The sequence below is a fragment of the Gymnodraco acuticeps genome, unplaced genomic scaffold (genome assembly GCF_902827175.1).
Source record: "Gymnodraco acuticeps unplaced genomic scaffold, fGymAcu1.1, whole genome shotgun sequence".
In the NCBI taxonomy this organism is placed as follows: Eukaryota; Metazoa; Chordata; class Actinopteri; order Perciformes; family Bathydraconidae; genus Gymnodraco; species Gymnodraco acuticeps.
Window position 1 is genome coordinate 1,342,090 of NW_022992216.1, and position 20,032 is coordinate 1,362,121.

The 20,032-nt window shown below is 42.0% G+C and overlaps 2 protein-coding genes across 3 annotated transcripts in view; one reads left to right on the forward strand and one right to left on the reverse strand.

Moving 5' to 3' along the window:
• slc38a8a (solute carrier family 38 member 8a) overlaps positions 1-13,848 on the forward strand; it is a 126,844-nt gene extending 112,996 nt beyond the window's left edge. Inside the window, exons 7-10 of the mRNA XM_034205872.1 lie at positions 7,110-7,257; positions 11,413-11,615; positions 11,690-11,741; positions 13,061-13,848. Coding sequence (XP_034061763.1) covers positions 7,110-7,257; positions 11,413-11,615; positions 11,690-11,741; positions 13,061-13,163 — 506 coding nt within the window. The 3' untranslated portion in view covers positions 13,164-13,848. The remainder of the gene's footprint in view (positions 1-7,109; positions 7,258-11,412; positions 11,616-11,689; positions 11,742-13,060) is intronic.
• A 1,102-nt stretch (positions 13,849-14,950) lies between these two features.
• necab2 (N-terminal EF-hand calcium binding protein 2) overlaps positions 14,951-20,032 on the reverse strand; it is a 196,551-nt gene continuing 191,469 nt past the window's right edge. For both annotated transcript variants that reach the window (XM_034205911.1, XM_034205910.1), the window contains one exon: positions 14,951-20,014. In XM_034205911.1, the coding sequence (XP_034061802.1) occupies positions 19,986-20,014 (29 nt within the window). In that variant the 3' untranslated portion in view covers positions 14,951-19,985. The remainder of the gene's footprint in view (positions 20,015-20,032) is intronic.

Below are 20,032 nucleotides of genomic sequence, written 5' to 3' on the forward strand. Positions count from 1 at the left end.
GCTCACTACAACAACAATGGGGAACTGCGTCGGGTCGATGATCGTGTTGCTTTTAATCATACAAAGCCAGATTAAATTAAATAACGACTTCTCCAACTTTATACTTTTCTCCAGAGTGCCGCGGTTCATTGTTTATTAATGTGTTTCAGCGGCATTTACCGACCGCTGCAGTGCTGCTCGTCCACCGGAGTTTATTCTCCCATTAGCTCCGGGTTAGCTTACATGGCAGCGGCCGCTGTAAAGTATTCACACAAGCAGCTGATACATATCCCCCATCCCCATAAGTGAATGTGTGTCAGTCTGAATTGACGCTGTTTGGCATCACAACACTGTTATTAAAGTTTCTGGTATAAAATGGGTGATGTTAGCATAGCAACCAAAGCTAAACTGACTATCTTGACTACTTGTTGTTGCTATCCTATTGTGGCATAAGCCGTTTTCTACAGGCACATTTTACCGGCGTATTTTTCATTTGAATTCTACTTGTGATAGTCGGACATGACAACCTGTGCAGTTCATGTATTCATTCCATCTGATAGCTGCTATAATACCAAACAAAACGTCTGCCCCCTCCACAATGATCAATAACAATCAATCAATCAATCAATGTTTATTTATATAGCCCAATATCACAAATGTTACATTTGTCTCAGTGGACTTCACAGTTTTTACAAAATATCAGTATGACAATACGACACCCTCTGTCCTTAGACCCTCACATCGTACAAGGAAAAACTTCCGGAGAAAACCCACAGTTTTAAAGGGAAAAATGGGAGAAACCTCAGGGAGAGCAACAGAGGAGGGATCCCTCTCCCAGGACGGACAGACGTGCAATAGATGCCGTGTGTAAATTGAAAAGATAATACATTTGAAACATAGGTAGTCCAAATGTTTGGAAATGCATGTGTGTATAATAGGAAGATGAATCCACAAGGATATCCATCCAGGACCTATGATCCAGGACTACAGTCACGACTCAAGATCCAGGGCTCGCGATGCAGGACACAGGACCGCAGGATCATCCATGACACTTACACGTCAACAGTCATTACACTTACACGTCAACAGTCATTGGAGGCAGTCGCAATTTCTACAGGCTCGCACTACCTGTTAGCATCTGTTAGCATCTAGCTCTCCTGCTTACAAACTTTTAGCCATCCCTGCTTTTACAAGTAGTAGTTTTAGTTATCTGCGATCTGCGGAGGCCTACCTGTGAGTACGGCTGTACTGAGGTGTTTTTCCTCCGGAGACGTCGCGAAGAGACGGAGCGGCTCCACCTGTTGCTGCATGCGATCTGCGATTTACGGAGGCCTGCTCGTCGCGAAGAGACGGAGCGGCTCCACCTGTTGCTGCCTGCGATCTGGGATCTGCGATCTACGGAGGCCTGCTCCCACCTGTTAAGTTCGGCTGTACTGGAGAGGTTTTTACCCTGGAGACTTCGCGGAGAGACGGAGCAGCTCTACTTGTTGCTGCCTGCGATCTGCGATCTACGGAGGCCTGCTCGTCGCGAAGAGACGGAGCGGCTCCACCTGTTTGCTGCCTTCGATCTGCGAACTACGGAGGCCTGCTCCCACCTGCACGGCTGCACTGGAGAGGTTTTTACCCCGGAGTCGTCGCGGAGAGACGGAGTGGATCCACGCTTCGGGCTTGGCCTGCTTCCACCGGGCGTGTGTTGCTGTACGGAGGAGGATTTTACCACGGCTGGGGCCTGCTGTCCTGGTTCTGCTGTCGCAGAGGCCTGCTTTCACCCCGGGGATACCACGCTGCTGCTTTCGCCTGTCCTTTGCTGCTGTGCTGATTTTTCCCTGGTCTGGGAAAATGGCCCATATCGGGATTCTGCTGTGCCTGTTAACTATTTTGGACTATGAGAAGATCTCTAATCATTCTGAGGAGTCTACTGGATTCAGGTCTGTTCTGCCACCCGCAGTGGGCATCCCCTGCAAAGGTTCGGATGTGTTACACAAACAATTACCGGTTGCCTTGTCACAGTCAATCTGCTCAACAAAATATGTTTGTCTTTTTTGTTTTCCTGCGATGATGGTTCTTCAGGACTGCTTCTTAAGCTCTAATCACACTCTCGCAGACTTTTCCGGTGATTCTAAAGTAGATGACAATGTATGTGTGTCGCTTAAGAGGAAAAGATGCCTGGTTTTTTTGTTGTTATTACTGTCAGGAAATGTACAACCTAACCCTGGTCCGCCCAGTAGTAGTAGTCAGATCGCTACTCCTGCTGATTTTAAAGCTAGATCTGGGTTGGGTTTCATCCACTTGAATGTGCGCAGTCTGTTAGGTAAACTAGATTTTGTCCGTATCTGGGCGAGCTCGACTGACGCTGACGTCATTGTTTTATCAGAGACGTGGCTAAATAAATCTATTTTGGCCTCTGACATTGCCTTAAATGGTTTTAATGTGTATCGTACCGACCGGCCTAATAAAGGTGGCGGCGTTGCCATTTATGTTAAGAATAAGTTCAGTGTAACCGCTGTAGTTTCCAAATCTATCAGTAAGCAATTTGAATTTTTAGCCTTAAATATAGAAGTGGCAAAGGGTCAACAGGTCATGGTCGTGGGCTGTTACAGACCCCCCTCAGCTGTCAAAGACTCCTTGTCTTCGCTAGCAAATATTTTATCGCAACTAGACTACAAGGAAATAGTGCTACTTGGAGATTTTAACTGGGACTGGTTAACTGCAGTGTCAGAGGATTTTAAAAACCTTTGTATCTCTTTAAATGTTACTCAGATTGTTGACAGTCCTACTCGCCCTAACATTAAGTCCCCAAATAAATCCTCCCTAATTGATCTCATTTTAACTAATGTTCCCTATAAATACTCAGCTGTGGGAGTATTTGCGAATGATCTGAGTGACCACTGTGTTGTAGCCACAATTAGGGACACTAAGGTCCTAAAAGGTTAAACCTCGTATTATCATCAAGAGAGACATCAAACATTTTGTGGAGCAGGGTTTTGTACATGATCTGTTTGGGTTTGATTGGGGAAAAATCGATCTGTGTGCTGATGTAGAAACCGCATGGTCTTATTTTTATCTTGGTTTTATGGAAATTATAGATAGACATGCACCCCTGCGTAAATTTAGAGTGAAGGGACGAGACAATCCTTGGTTTTCTGCTGAATTATCTATTCTCCTACATGAGAGAAACAAGGCCTGGGCAAAGGCTAGGAATTCAGGCTCAGAGGTAGAATGGCTGCGTTTTAGGCAGCTAAGAAATAGCTTCACTTCACATGTCAGAAGTGCTAAATCTAAGTATTATCTGTCAGTTACCACAAAGAACCTGAACAACCCTAGACAATTCTGGAAAGCCATAACATCGATATCCACCGGTGATATCCGTAATGAGCTACCTCCGTGCCTTACCACAGTATCTGGCACTATATCGGATAGGACCACCATACTAAATTGTTTTAATGAGCATTTTGTGTCCTGTGGCTCTCTGTTTCATTCTGTTTCTAATTCTGCTTCTGTGAACACCACAGTCGGTGACTCAGAACAATGTGGTCTGGAAAACCCCTTCAGTTTTACTCCTTTTACTGTTGATGTTGTTCGTGAAGTCTTAACCAAGCTAGATCCTAAAAAGCCGGCTGGTCCGGACAACGTAGAACCTTTCTTTTTAAAGATAGCTGCAGATTTTATTGCTCCACCTCTTACTACTCTTTTTAACCTCTCCCTCAGCACGAACAAAATCCCAAAAGTATGGAAGTCAGCTTATGTCCTGCCACTACTAAAAGGAGGGGAGGCCACCTTATTAAACAATTATAGACCCATCTCTAAATTGTCAGTTCTGGCCAAGGTTCTTGAACGCTTAGTGAGTGAACAAGTAAAGGAGTTTTTATGTAACAATGACATCCTGTCTAAACATCAGTCAGGCTTCAGAAAGCAACATAGCACCATCACTGCCACAATGAAAGTGGTAAATGATATTACGAGTATTTTAGATAATAAGCAGAGTTGTGCAGCTCTATTTGTTGACCTATACAAAGCTTTTGATACTGTCGATCATCGCATTTTGAAGCAAAGGCTGGTCAGTATAGGCATGTCCAGCCATGCAGTAGGGTGGTTTGTAAACTACCTCTCTGAAAGATCCCAATGTGTTCAGTTTGATGGGCTGTCTTCTGAGTGGTTAAACATCACTAATGGTGTACCACAAGGTTCAGTTTTAGGTCCGCTATTATTCTCTATCTATATTAATAGTTTAGGTGAAAATGTCGAAGGAGCAACCTTACATTTTTATGCGGACGATACCGTTATGTACTGTGCAGGTCCCTCGATTAACGAGGCTGTTGTTAAATTACAGGCTGTTTTTAACATTATTCAGGCTCAGCTCTCTGAGCTTAAGCTTCTTTTAAATGTGGATAAAACCAAGGTAATGCTCTTTTCTAAAGCTAAAGCTAAAAATACATCAGAGACTGCTTTGGATATTGTAACTACGCAAGAAATACAACTTGAAGTGGTTACCTGTTACAAATACTTGGGTATCTGGCTTGATGACTGTCTCACTTTTAAACTTCATGTCAATAACCTGCTTAAAAAGCTGAGGGTTAGGCTAGGTTTCTTTTACAGAAATAAGTCCTGTTTCTCGCTTGAGGCCAGGAAAAGGCTAGTCACCGTGACCTTTTTACCTGTGCTGGATTATGGGGATTTGTTATATATGAATGCACCTGCCAATTACCTGAGCAAGTTAGATGCTGCGTATCACAGTGCACTGAGATTTTTGACAAATTGTAAAGCACTTACGCATCACTGTACCCTGTATACCAAGGCGGTTATGCCATCACTTACTGTACGGAGGCTCAGTCACTGGTACTTTTTCATTTACAAAGCCATGTTGGATAAACTACCATCTTATATCTGCTCCCTGATCTCTCTGCGAATTGAAAGTACTTATTGCCTGAGATCGCATGCTGTGGTTTTATTAAATGTGCCAAGTGCTAGGACTGTCTTAGGGAAGAAAGCTTTTAGATGTGCAGCTCCACTAACATGGAACAGTCTGCAAAAAGAATGGAAAATTACCAAGCTAGTACCACTACATGTTTTTAAAGCTCGGTTGGATGCTACAAAATCAGATGCTGTTGGTACCTGTACTTGTGGTTAAATATGTAAATTGTAATCCCTGTACATTTTGCTGTATGATGTCCTTTTGTTGTTCTGTTGTTTATGTCTTCTTGTGGAACCTACTGCTGCAGGTCTCCCTTGAAAAAGAGATCATTGATCTCAATGGGATTTTACCTGGATAAATAAAGGTTTTTGAATGACTCCGGATCCCAGCGTATATAGACACCAAAAAGAAAGAAATGTGGGGAAGCTGGGTTAATCGGAACATGAGAGTACACAGGTATAGACAGATAGAAGTAAGATGTCCCCCGACAAACTAAGCCTATATCAGCAAAACTAGGGGCTGAATCTAATCAGCCCTAACTATAAGCTTTATCAAAAAGGAAGGTCTTAAGCGCACTCTTAAAAACGGATAGGGTGTCTGCCGCCTGAACACAAACTGGAAGCTGATTCCGCAAATGTGGAGCTTGATAAGAAAAGGCTCTGGCTCCCATTGTACTTTTAGAGACTCTGGGAACAACCAACAACCCTGCATTCTTGGAACGCAATGCCCTAGTAGGATAGTAGGGTATAATGAGTTCTTTAAGGTAAGATGGCGCCTGCCCATTAAGGGCTTTGTAGGCGAGAAGAAGAATTTTAAATTCTATCCTGTGTTCTATAGGGAGCCAGTGTAAGGCAGCCAGAACAGGAGTATTGTGGTCCCTTTTCCTAACTCTGGTTAGTACACGAGCCGCAGCATTTTGAATCAGCTGAAGCGACTTGACTGACTTCTTGGTTCACCCTGATAATAAAGAGTTACAATAATCCAGCCTTGAAGTAACAAATGCACGGACTAGTTTCTCTGCATCGTTTTGAGGCAAGATATGCCTGATTTTTGCAATGTTACGTAGATGGAAGTAGGCGGTCCTTGAAATTGATTTTATGTGGGCGTTAAAGGATAAATCCTGATCAAATATAACACCAAGATTCCTTACAGTCTCACTGGAGGCCAAATTAATGCCATCCATAGTTAGTATAAATTTAGATAATTTGTTTCGTAGATTCTTCGGGCCAAGTACAATAACTTCAGTTTTGGTCGTGTTTAACATCAAAAAGTTTAAGGTCATCCACGTTTTTAAGTCCTTGAGGCAGTCTTGAATTTTATTTAGATGATTAATTTCATCAGGCTTGATTGATAAACATAGTTGAGTATCATCTGCATAACAATACAAATGTACAGAATGATTCCTTATAATATTGCCTAACGGAAGCATATATAATGTGAACAAAATAGGTCCGAGCCCTGTGGCACTCCATGGCTAACTTTGGTTTGCGTGGAAGATTCATCATTGACACGTACAAACTGAGAGCGTTCAGATAGATAGGACCTAAACCAGCCTAAAGCAGTTCCCTGTATGCCAACTAAGTGCTCTAGTCTTTGCAATAAGATATCATGGTCGATAGTATCAAATGCAGCACTGAGATCGAGCAAAACAAGAATAGAGACAAGTCACTTGTCAGAGGCTATTAGAATGTCATTTGTGACTTTAACCAGAGCTGTCTCCGTGCTATGATGTGTTCTAAAGCCAGACTGAAAATCTTCAAATAAATCATTGTTTTCATCATTGTAACAGCGAACGGATGGTCAAAGTAATGTACAAATAAACAGAATCACACAAAGCCTGGTTAGTGTTGCCTGACTTTATAAAGTGTGTTTTTTTTTTTATAAGTGTGTGGTTGCGTTCTAGTCACTTTGCTCAGCGCTACTGCTTGTTACAACTTTCATTTGCCGTACTCGCCTTTAACTGTTAGCTCAGGTTAATCTCGCCCCCCTCTGACGTAAGCGGTTCTTGCTTCTAGACCGACAATTTTTTGGTGCTTGAAATGAACCGGATTCCGGAGCTTAGAGGCGGCTCCGCTGCGGTGTGAACAGGAAAAAACGGTGCTTATCAGGCTCTAGCTCCGAACCGGCCCTGGAACCACGTTGGTGTGAATGCCCCATAAGGGTCTGAACAACATACTGGGTCAATTCCAGCATGGTAGCGTTGTTCTTTCCGTTGCAGGGGTTTATGGGTACCTGACATTTGGAAAGGACGTGAAGGCTGACATTCTGATGTCGTACTCCAGCGATGACGTTCTGATGATCATCGCCAGACTTCTGTTTGGACTCTCCATCATCACCATCTACCCCATCATCCTGCTGCTGGGCAGGTGAGGAACGCAACCTCATGTCGCTTCTGTTGAAGCTTATGGACTGTATCAGTCACTTTTTTAAATGAAATACCCGAGCACCTACATTTCTAAAGTTACATCCATCAATCAGTTACTATAATACTTTAATGGTCGGATCAAGTCTGAACAGTAACTTGCGTCACAGCAGCTCCATTTGCAACATCAACATGGACACAATACATGAAACAGGCTGCATTTTATCTGGGATTTAACTCTGTATTTACTGTTAGGATTGACTGGTGCACAAAGGAGTGTAGTTAAATCAGTAATTGTTCAGAACTGTAACCCTTAGAATGTCAGATTGTTAACGTATACAAACATATAATACATTTTCTGTAATTAAAGGGTTATTACACCTTTTTACAGTCTGGGATGTGACCATGGTTAGGTGCAACATCGATTATTTTGTTTTTTAATGTAAATAACGCATCTGTTGTTTACGAAGAAAAATGTATAATCACAAAAACTGAATTTTATTTCTAAATACTAGGTTTATCGTTTAGTTTTCCACAATCGTAAATATACTATGTTTTTTTATCACACCAAACATAAAACACCAGGCAAATATCAACATATCCAAATTAAATTATTTGAAGAAATGTCTCTAATAATGCCCTTGCATAACATTTAAGTTGAAATAAATGTTCCAGTGTTTCCCCTAGGATGGAGTCATAGCAGCGGTGCTAAGGCACGTGGGCCCAGCATAATGTGAGCGCGGAGCGCGTGGAATGTTTTAGTGTGTGCGCGTGTGAAGTGCGCCCCGCCAATTTGTTTCTATGTGTCTGCCAGCACAAGAAAGGCTCTTGAGGCCTAGTACCAGGGCCGGTTCCAGCCAATGTGTTGCCCTAGAAGAGATTTTATATGTAAAGAATAAATGAAAAATCTCTACAAAAGACAAATACACTACAAAAACAGAAACTTATGGACATAGGTAATATACGTCAAAATGGCTTCAAATTTATTCAGTATTGTATGAACATGTTTTAATTGGGGGGTTGACGTCACATCCTATAGGGGGGTCCGGGGGTATGCCCCCCCTGGAAGATTTTTTTGAACATCCATCCATCCATCCATCTTCTCCCGCTTATCCGTGGTCGGGTCGCGGGGGTAGCAGTTCCAGCAGAGAGCCCCAAACTTTCTTTTCCCTGGTGACATCAACCAGCTCTGACTGGGGGATCCCAAGGCGCTCCCAGGCCAGCGAAGAGATATAATCCCTCCACCTGGTCCTAGGTCTACTCCTTGGTCTCTTCCCAGCTGGACGTGCCTGGAACACCTCCCTAGGGAGGCGCCCAGGTGGCATCCTAACTAGGTGCCCGAACCACCTCAACTGGCTCCTTCGACGCGAAGGAGGAGCGGCTCAACTCCGAGTCCCTCCCGGATGACTGAACTTCTCACCTTATCCCTAAGGGAGACACCAGCCACCCTGCGGAGAAAACCCATCTCGGGCCGCTTGTATCCGCGATCTCGTTCTTTCGGTCATGACCCATCCTTCATGACCATAGGTGAGGGTAGGAACGAAAATGGCCCGGTAGACAGAGAGCTTTGCCTTCTGGCTCAGCTCCCTTTTCGTCACAACGGTGCGGTAAAGCGACTGCAGTACCGCTCCCGCTGCTCCGATTATCCGGCCCATCTCACGCTCCATTGTTCCCTCACTCGAGAACAAGACCCTGAGATACTTGAACTCCTTCACTTGGGGTAAGGACTCATTCCCTACTTGGAGTGGACAGTCCATCGGTTTCCTGCTGAGAACCATGGCCTCAGATTTGGAGGTGCTGATCCTCATCCCAGCCGCTTCACACTCGGTTGCGAACCGATCCAGTGAGTGCTGAAGGTCGCAGACCGATGAAGCCATTAGAACCACATCATCTGCAAAAAGCAGTGGTGCAATCCTTAGTCCACCGAACTGCAGACCCCCTCCCCCATGACTACGCCTCGAAATCCGATCCATGTATATTACAAACAGGATTGGTGACAAAGCGCAGCCCTGGCGGAGGCCAACCCTCACCGGAAATGGGTCCGACTTACTGCCGAGGACCCGGACACAGCTCTCGCTTTGGGAGTACAGAGATTGGATGGCCCTGAGTAGAGACCCCCCTCACCCCATACTCCCGCAGCACCTCCCACAGTAACTCCCTGGGAACTCGGTCATACGCCTTCTCCAAGTCTACAAAACACATGTAGACCGGATAAGCGTACTCCCAGGCCCCCTCCAGGATCCTTGCGAGAGTAAAAAGCTGATCCGTCGTTCCACGACCAGGACGGAATCCGCATTGTTCCTCCTCAATCTGAGGTTCGACAATCGGCCTGACCCTCCTTTCTAGTACCTTAGAGTAAACTTTGTAGTGTGAGTAGTGTGATGCCTCTGTAATTGGCACACACCCTCTGATCCCCCTTTTTAAAAAGGGGAACCACCACCCCGGGCTGCCACTCCTTCGGTACTGTTTCCGACTTCCACGCAATGTTGATGAGACGTGTCAACCATGACAGTCCCTCAACACCCAGAGCCTTCAGCATTTCTGGGCGGATCTCATCCACCCCCGGGGCTTTGCCACTGTGGAGTTGTTTGACGACCTCAATGACCTCCCCTCAGGAGATTGGTGTTGATCCCCCGTCATACTCCAGCTCTGCCTCTAACATAGAGGGCGGAGTTGTCGGGTTCAGGAGTTCCTCAAAGTGTTCCTTCCAACGCCCTAACACTCCATCAGTTGAGGTCAACAATGTCCCATCCTTACTGTACACAGCTTGGATGGTTCCCTGCTTCCCCCTCCTGAGGTGTCGGACAGTTTTCCAGAACAACTTTGGTGCCGCCCAAAAGTCCTTCTCCATGTCTTCTCCGAACTTCTCCCACACCCGCTGCTTTGCCTCGGCCACGGATGAACATGTTAAAGTAAAATGCTTCAATCTGGTGCACTTTGAGCACACAATTACTAGAGAGCTGATCTAGGGGGTACAACTCTAAAACACCCATATGAAAAAGATCGGTTTACATTTTAATAATCAAATAAGTATATGAACATAACCAATAACCTACCGTAGCCAATAACAAATAAATGTAACTTATTTTATTTTTGTTGTTCATTCATATCTTATTTTACCCAGTTAACATTTATTTATTTATGCATATTTTTGTATCTCTCCAACTTTAAACGATATTTTTGGTTTACTGTCCTATAGTAAACATTGGAATGATTTCAAACCTGTTTTTATTTATCCTAATAATTATAAAGGAGTGCCTTGGAAATATGTGTTTACATAATTTGTAAACACATATTTGTTTGAGACCCACTGTGATAACTAAAATTAACAATCTAAACACTCAGAGTCCTTTACCTCACTGAGCCTCTCAGTCTGAGAGGAGAGCTCTCCTCCACCTTGGTTGTAGAAACATCTACTTCTTATATCCGTTAGCGCATCTAGCACCAGATTCTAATACCAACAGCGCCGGTACCGGTGCGCCCTCTCTCTCTCTCCCTCGCTCGCTCTCTCGCTCCCACGCTCGCACTTTGGCTGTGAGCTGCGGGCGCCTGATAAGCCAACATCCCCCACTTTCATCACTTACTATGTAAAAAATCGGCCCTGCCAGTACATACAGTGGCAATGTCTCAAGATTTAGCAAAAATACACCTTTATTGAAAATATTTTAACACACATACTACAAATCCACTTAACAAACAATCAAATAAAAAATAATAATAATAAAAAAAAATAAAAAATAGCGCTGCGCCGCCGCTATTTGTATATAGGGGAAACACTGTTGTCCCACATTTACTTATTGCAATAAATACAGCAGTACATAAAACCTTTGACCTCCTTAAATGCTCTGCCTCTGTGTCAATGGTTGTGCTCAAGTTATGTAATAGATGCTAAACTTGTTGGGCCTAGTACACATACTGTTGTTTTGCGCCTACATTCAAACATGTTGGATTAAAAACAAAAAAGGCTTACGAAACACCAGCAAACTAATTTAAGATCATGAAATGTGACTTAATATGACAACATGCCACGATAACATTTTTTGTTCCGATTTTGGTTTCCTTCCTAAACAGAAAAGACTATTCGAACACCACTAATGTTGTTGCTGCATTAAGACCCTCTGTAACCTCACTGATCAAACCCCCTCCCGCCCCCCCTTAGATCAGTGATCCAGGACCCCCTGTTGAGTTGGCGGAGGAGGCGTGACGGCGTGGTGTCGGCGGAGTTTGAGAGCCGCAGCCGCATCGTGCTGACGGTGCTGTGGATCGCCGTCACGCTGCTCATCGCCACCTTCATCCCCGACATCAGCAAAGTGATCAGCGTCATCGGGGGGGTCAGCGCCTTCTTCATCTTCATCTTCCCAGGTAACACTCTGGCTACAGGTTCATGTTCTCTCTGACGTGGTTCAGCCCGTAAACCCTGTGCTGTGTTTGGACAGGACTCTGCCTGATGTTCGCCATGCAGTCTGAGCCGGTGTCCTTTAAAACCAGGTGAGAACAAACTTCATCTAAATGTTAATGTACTGCAAATAAACATCTGGGTGATAATCCAAAGAATGAAAGTAGGTAAATAAATTAGGTATTTTCAGAAAGTTCACTGTTGAAGCAACCTCTAATATGTATGATACAAAGTGTTTGTGTTGGTGGCTCTCAGGATGCTGATGTCTTTCAGTCAGTTCAGTCTGAACGTTCTTCAACATGATGCATGACACTATTATTCAGAACAAAACACTGACACTCACATGGCAAACACACGTTTATTATACTTGCACATTTTGCTCAGCAGAATAATCTCCACATGTAAGCACAACTTTTATTTTGAAATGCAATCATCAGAAGTAAAAAGCTAAACGCTATCAGCAGACTACATGACGGTCACATGACTCACCATCCACATCCATTAAGCTAAAGCGGCTAATGCTCAGTGTGCAGTCTAATTTAGTCAGTTGTTAGTAACTTCTGTTTTTATAACCTGAAAAACTTCAGACATTCACCAGCGGGATTTTTTCTGATGTATTTTATGTCATAGAATAAAACACGAGTTAACCACAGACCTTATTTATCTTACCAACATCTTATTCAACATGTTTTTGATATTGAAACAAGGGAGTTTTTAGGAAGTGCTTAACTCATTCCTGCGTTTACGACTAATTCCTGCACCACTCTGAGTCCCTGTAATGACCCAATGACATGTTTCCCTCCATAAAATTGAAAGTTATTTTCGACTACTGTGAGGCTCCACAAACGACTAGATCATCAATAGACATTCGGTACTCTTGTGTTCTCTTTTGTAAAATTGTAATAAACAATGCAACAAATAGGGCTTACCTGTGAAGAGGTGAGAGCACATGGGGGGAGGGGGGGCTGGGCTGATAAGGGGATTCTCTTGCAAGTTCTTTTAACTTTTACACCTGGCTTATCGTAGCAATTAAGACCACCAGTTGAGTCAAAGATCATGTTCCTTCTAGAGTCACAACTCACATTCCAACGCCCGTATTACCAATCCAGATATTAAAAAACACATTTGGCAGTATGTTTATGGTCAGGAACTCTTTTGGTTGCAGGGGGGTAAAAAAGAATATGCTCAATGTTGCATAATGTTAAGGACGTCCCAACCACACTTTTCTTTATATTTGTTCAGTATCAATGTAATCTAGTGGTAGTTGTTAAAGTGTACCAGTGAACCACAGACTTTGAACACCCTGAGATCTACAGAGGAGATGATGCATGGTTATTTACTGATTGATCTGAGAGGTGCTTGTAGCATTAGCCTCAGTTCTTATGTGTCTCCTTGTATCCCCCCCCCCCAGAGTGTTCCTCACAGGGTGGGGAGGGGTGACCCTGCTCTGCGGAGCCTTCGTCTTCGGACAGAGCACCACCACCGCCGTCATGCAGGTCCTGGGTAGGATCTGAGGGTCCTTCAGTGAGGACCGGCCACCCTGGACCTCTGATATGGCCCCTGAACTATCAAGAGGCCCCTCAAAAACGTGCTACTCATGGCCTTACAATGGACTTAACCAGAAAACGCCCGTTTTCCCTTTCAGTGTCGAGGTACGTTGTTTTCCTTTGAGTTTGTCGTTCTTCGTTGCATCCTGACAAAGGCCTCGTCTGCCTCTCGCCATGCGAAGATGATCTGATTGAAAACCCCAGGTGTTGCTGCATGTTATTGTTATTTTTTGCATATTTTATTGAATATCTGCATTCAACCTACCTATTTTCAGAAAACAATTACATATGTCTATGGATGAGATGAAGAGCTTTATAAAGACTTGTCGATTTCTTGAACACCATATGAGACAAATATTTAATTATCAGGAATGTAACATCAAACGATTAGAACATTATTCCAAAAATAAAATGAAAACTGGAAAGCTATAACCATATGTGCAGTAAACCAGGAATATGTGATTGTGAATATTTAATATTTCCTTTTGTTTAACCACCAGAGTTGACAGAGGTTGCTTAAGCGAGAATATTTTTGATGTTTCTGTAAATTTGGATGCAACTGTGTAAATAAGTCTTTTTTATGTAAAAAAAAGAAAAGAGTTCTGGTATTTGAAGAAATGGTAACTGATGTATAAAGTAGACAACTTTAAGTAAATATTGAAAAATAATAGATAATAAAATACAATAATTTGTATATGAAACCTTCATTGAATGTGTCTTTTTTTGGCTGTTTTAGTATACTTGTAGAAAAAAAGAATCTGGATGGAAATAATAAAACATTGGATGTCTTTCTGCCAGATAAACTTCACAAATGGCCTGCAAATTATGATTATTAGGTTGTTGTTTTCTTACTAAATGTATTAGCTCCGCCATAGATTTAGTTTTAGTTTTGTTTGACAGCAGGCTAAGATAAGATGGACCTTTTTTAATAATCTCCATAGGGAAATTCTCGTGTCCAGGCAGAAACAGGATTGCTGCCAAACAGAGAAGAATGGTCAAAGGATCTTGACAACTTGCCACCAATCACTGTTACTGATGTTGGCCCCTCTTTGGTGTTTGAAGTTAGCCCCTACACCGGTCAGCATTTTCTATATTTTACACATGTATAATTCACAAACAAATGGGTACATACAATAATTCGGACAAACGTAAGATGTTATGTTAACTGTGCTAACATAACGGTGGCTTATCATGCATACTTAATCTACCAATAGATTTATATTTACTGCGATAACTCGGTATAGTTCATTCCCTGTGTAGCCTGTCTTGTTACTGCAGTTCAGCAATTCTTTTTGACTTACTTGCAGTAAACGGTCAGCAGATGGCTGAAACCAAAGCCCTTTAGCGTCCTCTGCTAATGTTGGCTACGTCCGACTCATTACGTTTGTCTGAAACAAATCAAATCGTGCATGCTGTCTTTTCTAAAGTATACTTCACTTTTGACACCTACCGTAAATGTGGACCCACTACAGACTTGATGTGATTAGAATTAGGGTGGATTTGGAACACACTAACTATGAAAAATAAACTGAAAGTGCCCCTTTAATTAAAATGTATCACATCTTGCTCTGTTGGGTTGAGATCAAGTACACCAGATTGTTTCTTGTTTATTCCATTTGAATTCTTATCAAACCGTTAAGTGAACAATTGTGTATTCAGGATTGTTTTATTGATGATAAGACTACAATCTGCCAGAATCGTTCCAAACAAACACCAAAACAAGTCATCGCCAGGATTCAAAATAAAAGCCACAGTTTTATATTTTTATAGTTTATTGAATTGCATCACTCTACATCATCTAGAATTTCAACAAGATATTCTTTAAAGACCAAATATAATACTTGCATCCCTGCGTTAAGTCTCTACACTTAAGAGAAAGCTGTATTTTTTACTGAAACATACATTAAGAATTAATATTTCATTAAACATTGCCATAAAAGTGAATGTTCATTCTTGTATGCCATTTTTCTAGTCATATATATTTTATATAATAGGTTTTAGTCTCTGTCTCCTTCAAAGGAATACTAGAAAAGGAAAAGGTAAGAAATGCACAAAACCCATTGAAGAGTAGCATGGCCTAATACTACAGCAAAGAATTTACTGGACATTCAGTTGACATGCACTCAGTTGAAGGATAGAAAAGAACACAGCCATAGAAAGAAAGAGTCGTAGCACTGATCCGTTTCCTGATTGGCTCATGAGGTAAACCTGGTGACACGCTTCCTCTAATGTTTCATCTCTTGTTGCCAGGAAACATTCAAAGCAAGGCCTGTTTCAATAACACAACTCTTTCATTGTATGGCGAAGCACAGGTTGCACTGAGGAGTATTAAGGATAGAAAAGAACAGGTTGCACAGTCTGAGGGACATTCAGGAATGTATCAATAGGAAACATTATTGGCATTTCTGACATACACAACCCAGCCGCGTGGGCGCAATGTACCGGAAAAGACACCCTCGCTAAGAGCATGTGGGCTGCATTCAGCTGAGCACTCGAGTGCTGTAAAACTATGGCTATCAGTATTAGTAGGTCACTGACATGTAAACATCAATCCATGCAATATGGCTTTATGTTTCTATTCGTAATACGGCAGCTCCTTCTTGGACACAAACAAGATTTGGAACGAGTTATTTTTTTTTTTTAAATGTCAGAAGTGAAAGATTAAAGGTACCCTGTGGAGCTTTTTCTTGTAAACTAACTTGCTCTGTCATTAGCTTAGCTGCAGATGTAAGGTTCAGAACAAGGTCCGTAGTCTTGGACAGATTCCTGTCCATTAAAGCCCATTGGCTGTTTCCCAAGAAGCTGACATTGACTCATTAAGAACTGGGGTAGAACTTGATCTACTGTTTACACAATTTAGGAGATTTAAAGGAAGGCTTTTTATTACTCTGATCTTTCAATGCGTGAGAATATGGTGTTATAAAAGCAGCAATTAATGAGTGAAATGTTAAAGTCACCAGAAATAGGTCTATCCTCAAAATATTCAAAGCCTAGCAACTTTGACAATCAGTATTTTAGTGCTGTCGTTAACTTCCCCTTACACGAGCCCAAACAGAAGTTGTCCTTGGTGCAGATTAAAAAGTGTTCGACCTTAGAAGTCACTTAAAGAATCGTTAACTGAGCTCCACAGGGAGCCGGGGTGATCCTGATGCAGAGATGCTGCATTCTGCACCAACTGCAGAGGGCAGGGAGAGAGGGTGGCACGGAAAACTGGTATCCTGAGATGGGATGTAATGCAAGATGCTATATTGATTCCTGCTGCTGGGAAGGATTTAGAATAAGAGAATACATTGGTCTTTTTTTAAATAATAGCCAAATAAATGTCAAAAATGTAGTGTCCAACATTTATGCATCTCATTTAGGCATTTCTTTAGATAATGAAGAAGTACAAAAAGGAATATGTTTAAAGTAACATTTTCATAATTATGATTTAGCTGCAGGTTGTTTCTGGTTCTTTACGTAGCTGGATTTTAAACCAATGCTAGTTTCTCTTTGGCTAACTTGCAGCTAGTCTAATGCTAATTGACAGAGCAGCTTTATTTTTGAGGTCCAACGCCATGAACGCATTTAATTTCTTTTAAATCTAGTTTTATAAACCTTAATTGTCTAAATCTGGGTTTGCAGCACAGTAGTGTGAAATCAACAGCGAGACAGTAGGGTAAGTATACACACTGCTCCACAGCGCTACTACTGGCTAAACCTCCACAGGGTTCCTTTAACACGGACACTGAGATTAGTACAGACATTTCACAAATAAAGCAGCAAACCCTCTGCATGCCTGTTCTAAAAGCCTACTGTAATACATATTTTCTGTTACAGCATATGTAATAATAGTCAACACTTCCACATTCCACACAGTCCTGCCCCGCTCAATGCAGCCCAGCGCGGTGCTAGATGGTTCATCAGTGTCAGTGTAGGAGGATCACACTCACTGGACCACAGCCAGGCAGAGAGCAGCCTGGCTGTCAATCACATGTGAAAATAGAGATCAATATTGAGGTGGATGGAAAGATGGCACCTTTTTGAAAGAATAGAGCAATAAAGGAGTGATTCATCAACACAGCTTTAACCAGATAAAGTAATGCTCTATATCTTGAAATACTCTCATCATTCTCTATAATATATATCTTTAAATCACAATATTCACTAATTCTTACATTGTGCTTTCTGAGTGAAAGTCTGATTGTATTACAGTGGTGGTATTGGGGGGGAGGTCAGGTCAGGGGGATGGAGTCTGGGTATTATTGACCTGAAATGAACCTCAGCTCTTGGTCAAGGGGAATGGATGAGATTTGTGCCTAAGATAACAGTTGGGTCAAGAACACGGTAATGGCCGAAGACAGAAAATGTAGCGAACATTAGAATCGATTATTTGGTTTGTTTAGCTAATTATATTTGAACGAAAGGTTTTCTTCACCAGATTTGTTTTGTGCATCGTTTGCATTGCGATGTACAGACGTTTGGAGGAATTGTTGACCTTCAATATTACATTAGAATAGTATCCTTACGATAGCTTCCTGATGGGGGTCTTTATGTTTAAGAGACCCAGTAGATATGGATTCTAATGTCTGTCATGTCCTCTTTATATGTATTGATGTACTCTCTCTTATAGTTGGGGTTAATGGTGGCACTACATGTGACGGCCGTTGTTCGAGATGCTGAGGTGGTTGATCTATAAGCTATGCTAAGTGAAGTCAAGGTCATTTTTTCCCAGTGATATGTTTTTAGCTGAGAAAGTTTCAATATAATGCAATGGAGAATATGTAGCAATATGTCAATGCAACACAACACTGGGGTTGTGTAATCTGATGCTAAAGAGCATTTCCCTGCTTACTGGGAGTTTTTGGAGTTTCACACCAAAAAGATTATTTTGAAAACCCTAAAGAGCTCCCGGAACATGTGTTAATGTTTAAGGCTTCATATTCAATGTCATTCAGATGGGTTTACGTTTTTGATGGTAGGTATTCAGATTCAAACAAAATGGTACGAGAATCCGCAGTGCTTCGAAGGCAGCTGCCACTTTCACTAAGGAATACAATTTGCACCATAGCACTAATAGATTTCAATAAATACAAATATAATAATCATAGAACCACATTTTCATCATGTACAATCTCTACTTACACAGCTAATATAAGTTATACCCATCGCAAATTTAGACAAAGAATACATCAACAGACGGCAGAAATGAAACAAACTGTATGGAGAACAGTGAGGTGCTGCCTTTGTCTCTCTACTTAGTTTGTTCTGTCTCAAGGTAGCAGCAGATTCTTGTCTAAGTCACAAATGATCCCGAGACAGCAAAACACTTTTTTTATCCCACCTCTTAAATGTCAGTGCTCAGAGGGTCAACCCCAAAGTGAAATAAAAGGTACATGAAGAAACATAACTCGCCCAATACTATAAATGTTTCTCTCATGTCTGTCAATCAGAACCATCTACATATCCAAATATTTGTGAAGACGACATCTTTTCATAATTCAGGATACCAAACTGGCTTATGTCACCATCTGATGAACTGATAACTGATGTCTGGCTTAGCAGAGATTTGGTTTGTGTTGCTCATTAAAACAATGTGCTTTGTTAACACAGGATGATAAGTTCCTCCCGTTAAAGACATTACTCCCACTGCAGCCATTCTATGTAAATATACTCGGGGTGAAGATGCTTAACAAGCTCACGCAACAAATGAAGTTGATCTGAAAGTAAGTAGGCCTTAAGTTACAACCGTAACCCTGGTTCTCAGGTGGCAACATTGTTCAGAAGACTCTAAACCTATAGTGAGGTAGAGCAAAGTTATCGTTATTATAGAGGAGCTTAGTGGTCATTTTAGGACATTTACTTCGTTCAACTTGTCCACAGGTCAATGCTGATTAGCTTTGGTTTTATTGTTTGTTCGGGAACATATTTTAAAGATGCAAGACGTCTACCTTGTATTATTTAGTTGTATAAATGGACAATTGTATCTGCCCATCCGCGTGGTGTCAGATTACATTTGCGAGCCTGTTGGAGGCATCAAACATAAATCAGGCATTACCTTCCAGAATTCTTCTTTTTACAAAACAATGCTATGCAAATAATAATATAGCTTTTGGCTTCATAATCTAACATTGGTGCTTTCTCCAGGTCCTTCTGGAGAACTCACACACTGACATTATGTGGTATGTATGGATATTGCATCTATAATCAAATTGTTTGAATAAAGTTTTATCAAGTTATTACTCGTGATGTTGATGAGTTTAGAATGACTGATGTGAGAATAATGTCCAAAGCATTTGGTCAGATACAAAATGTAATGATCAGAACACTTTGTATGGGAGCAAATGTGGAATGAGCAGCTACTATGAAATAACGGCTAACTAAGGTGATCTACCTGTGGTCGACCCTAGCAGGGGAAAAAAAGCCACATTCCAGAATGCACTACCCCAAAACAGTTCTGCTACATGAAAAACTCTACGCCAGGGTCCATGCTACATGACACACCACTTTACAATGGCTCCAAGCTACCTGAAACATGACATAATCCAATATCTCCAATATAACTATGGTGGGATGCAAATGCATTAGTCATCTCACGTTGATGCACTGTTTGTTCAATTTTCACTGCAGTTGACGCCATACATTTGCACTGTGTAAACATGTACTTACAAAAAGAGTTGCGGAATGTGAGGGTTGAAAGACGAGGGGGTTTAGGGGGTGTTAGAGTGGGTAAAACGCAGGGAGGGGAGAAGGTTTGAGGGTCGGAGGGGGAGTTCAGGAGTGGTGGCGTGTAGTTGAATACCTTCATGCTCAGTCCCTGTTCACACTGCACCAGGCGGCTGCAAACAGAGAGGGAA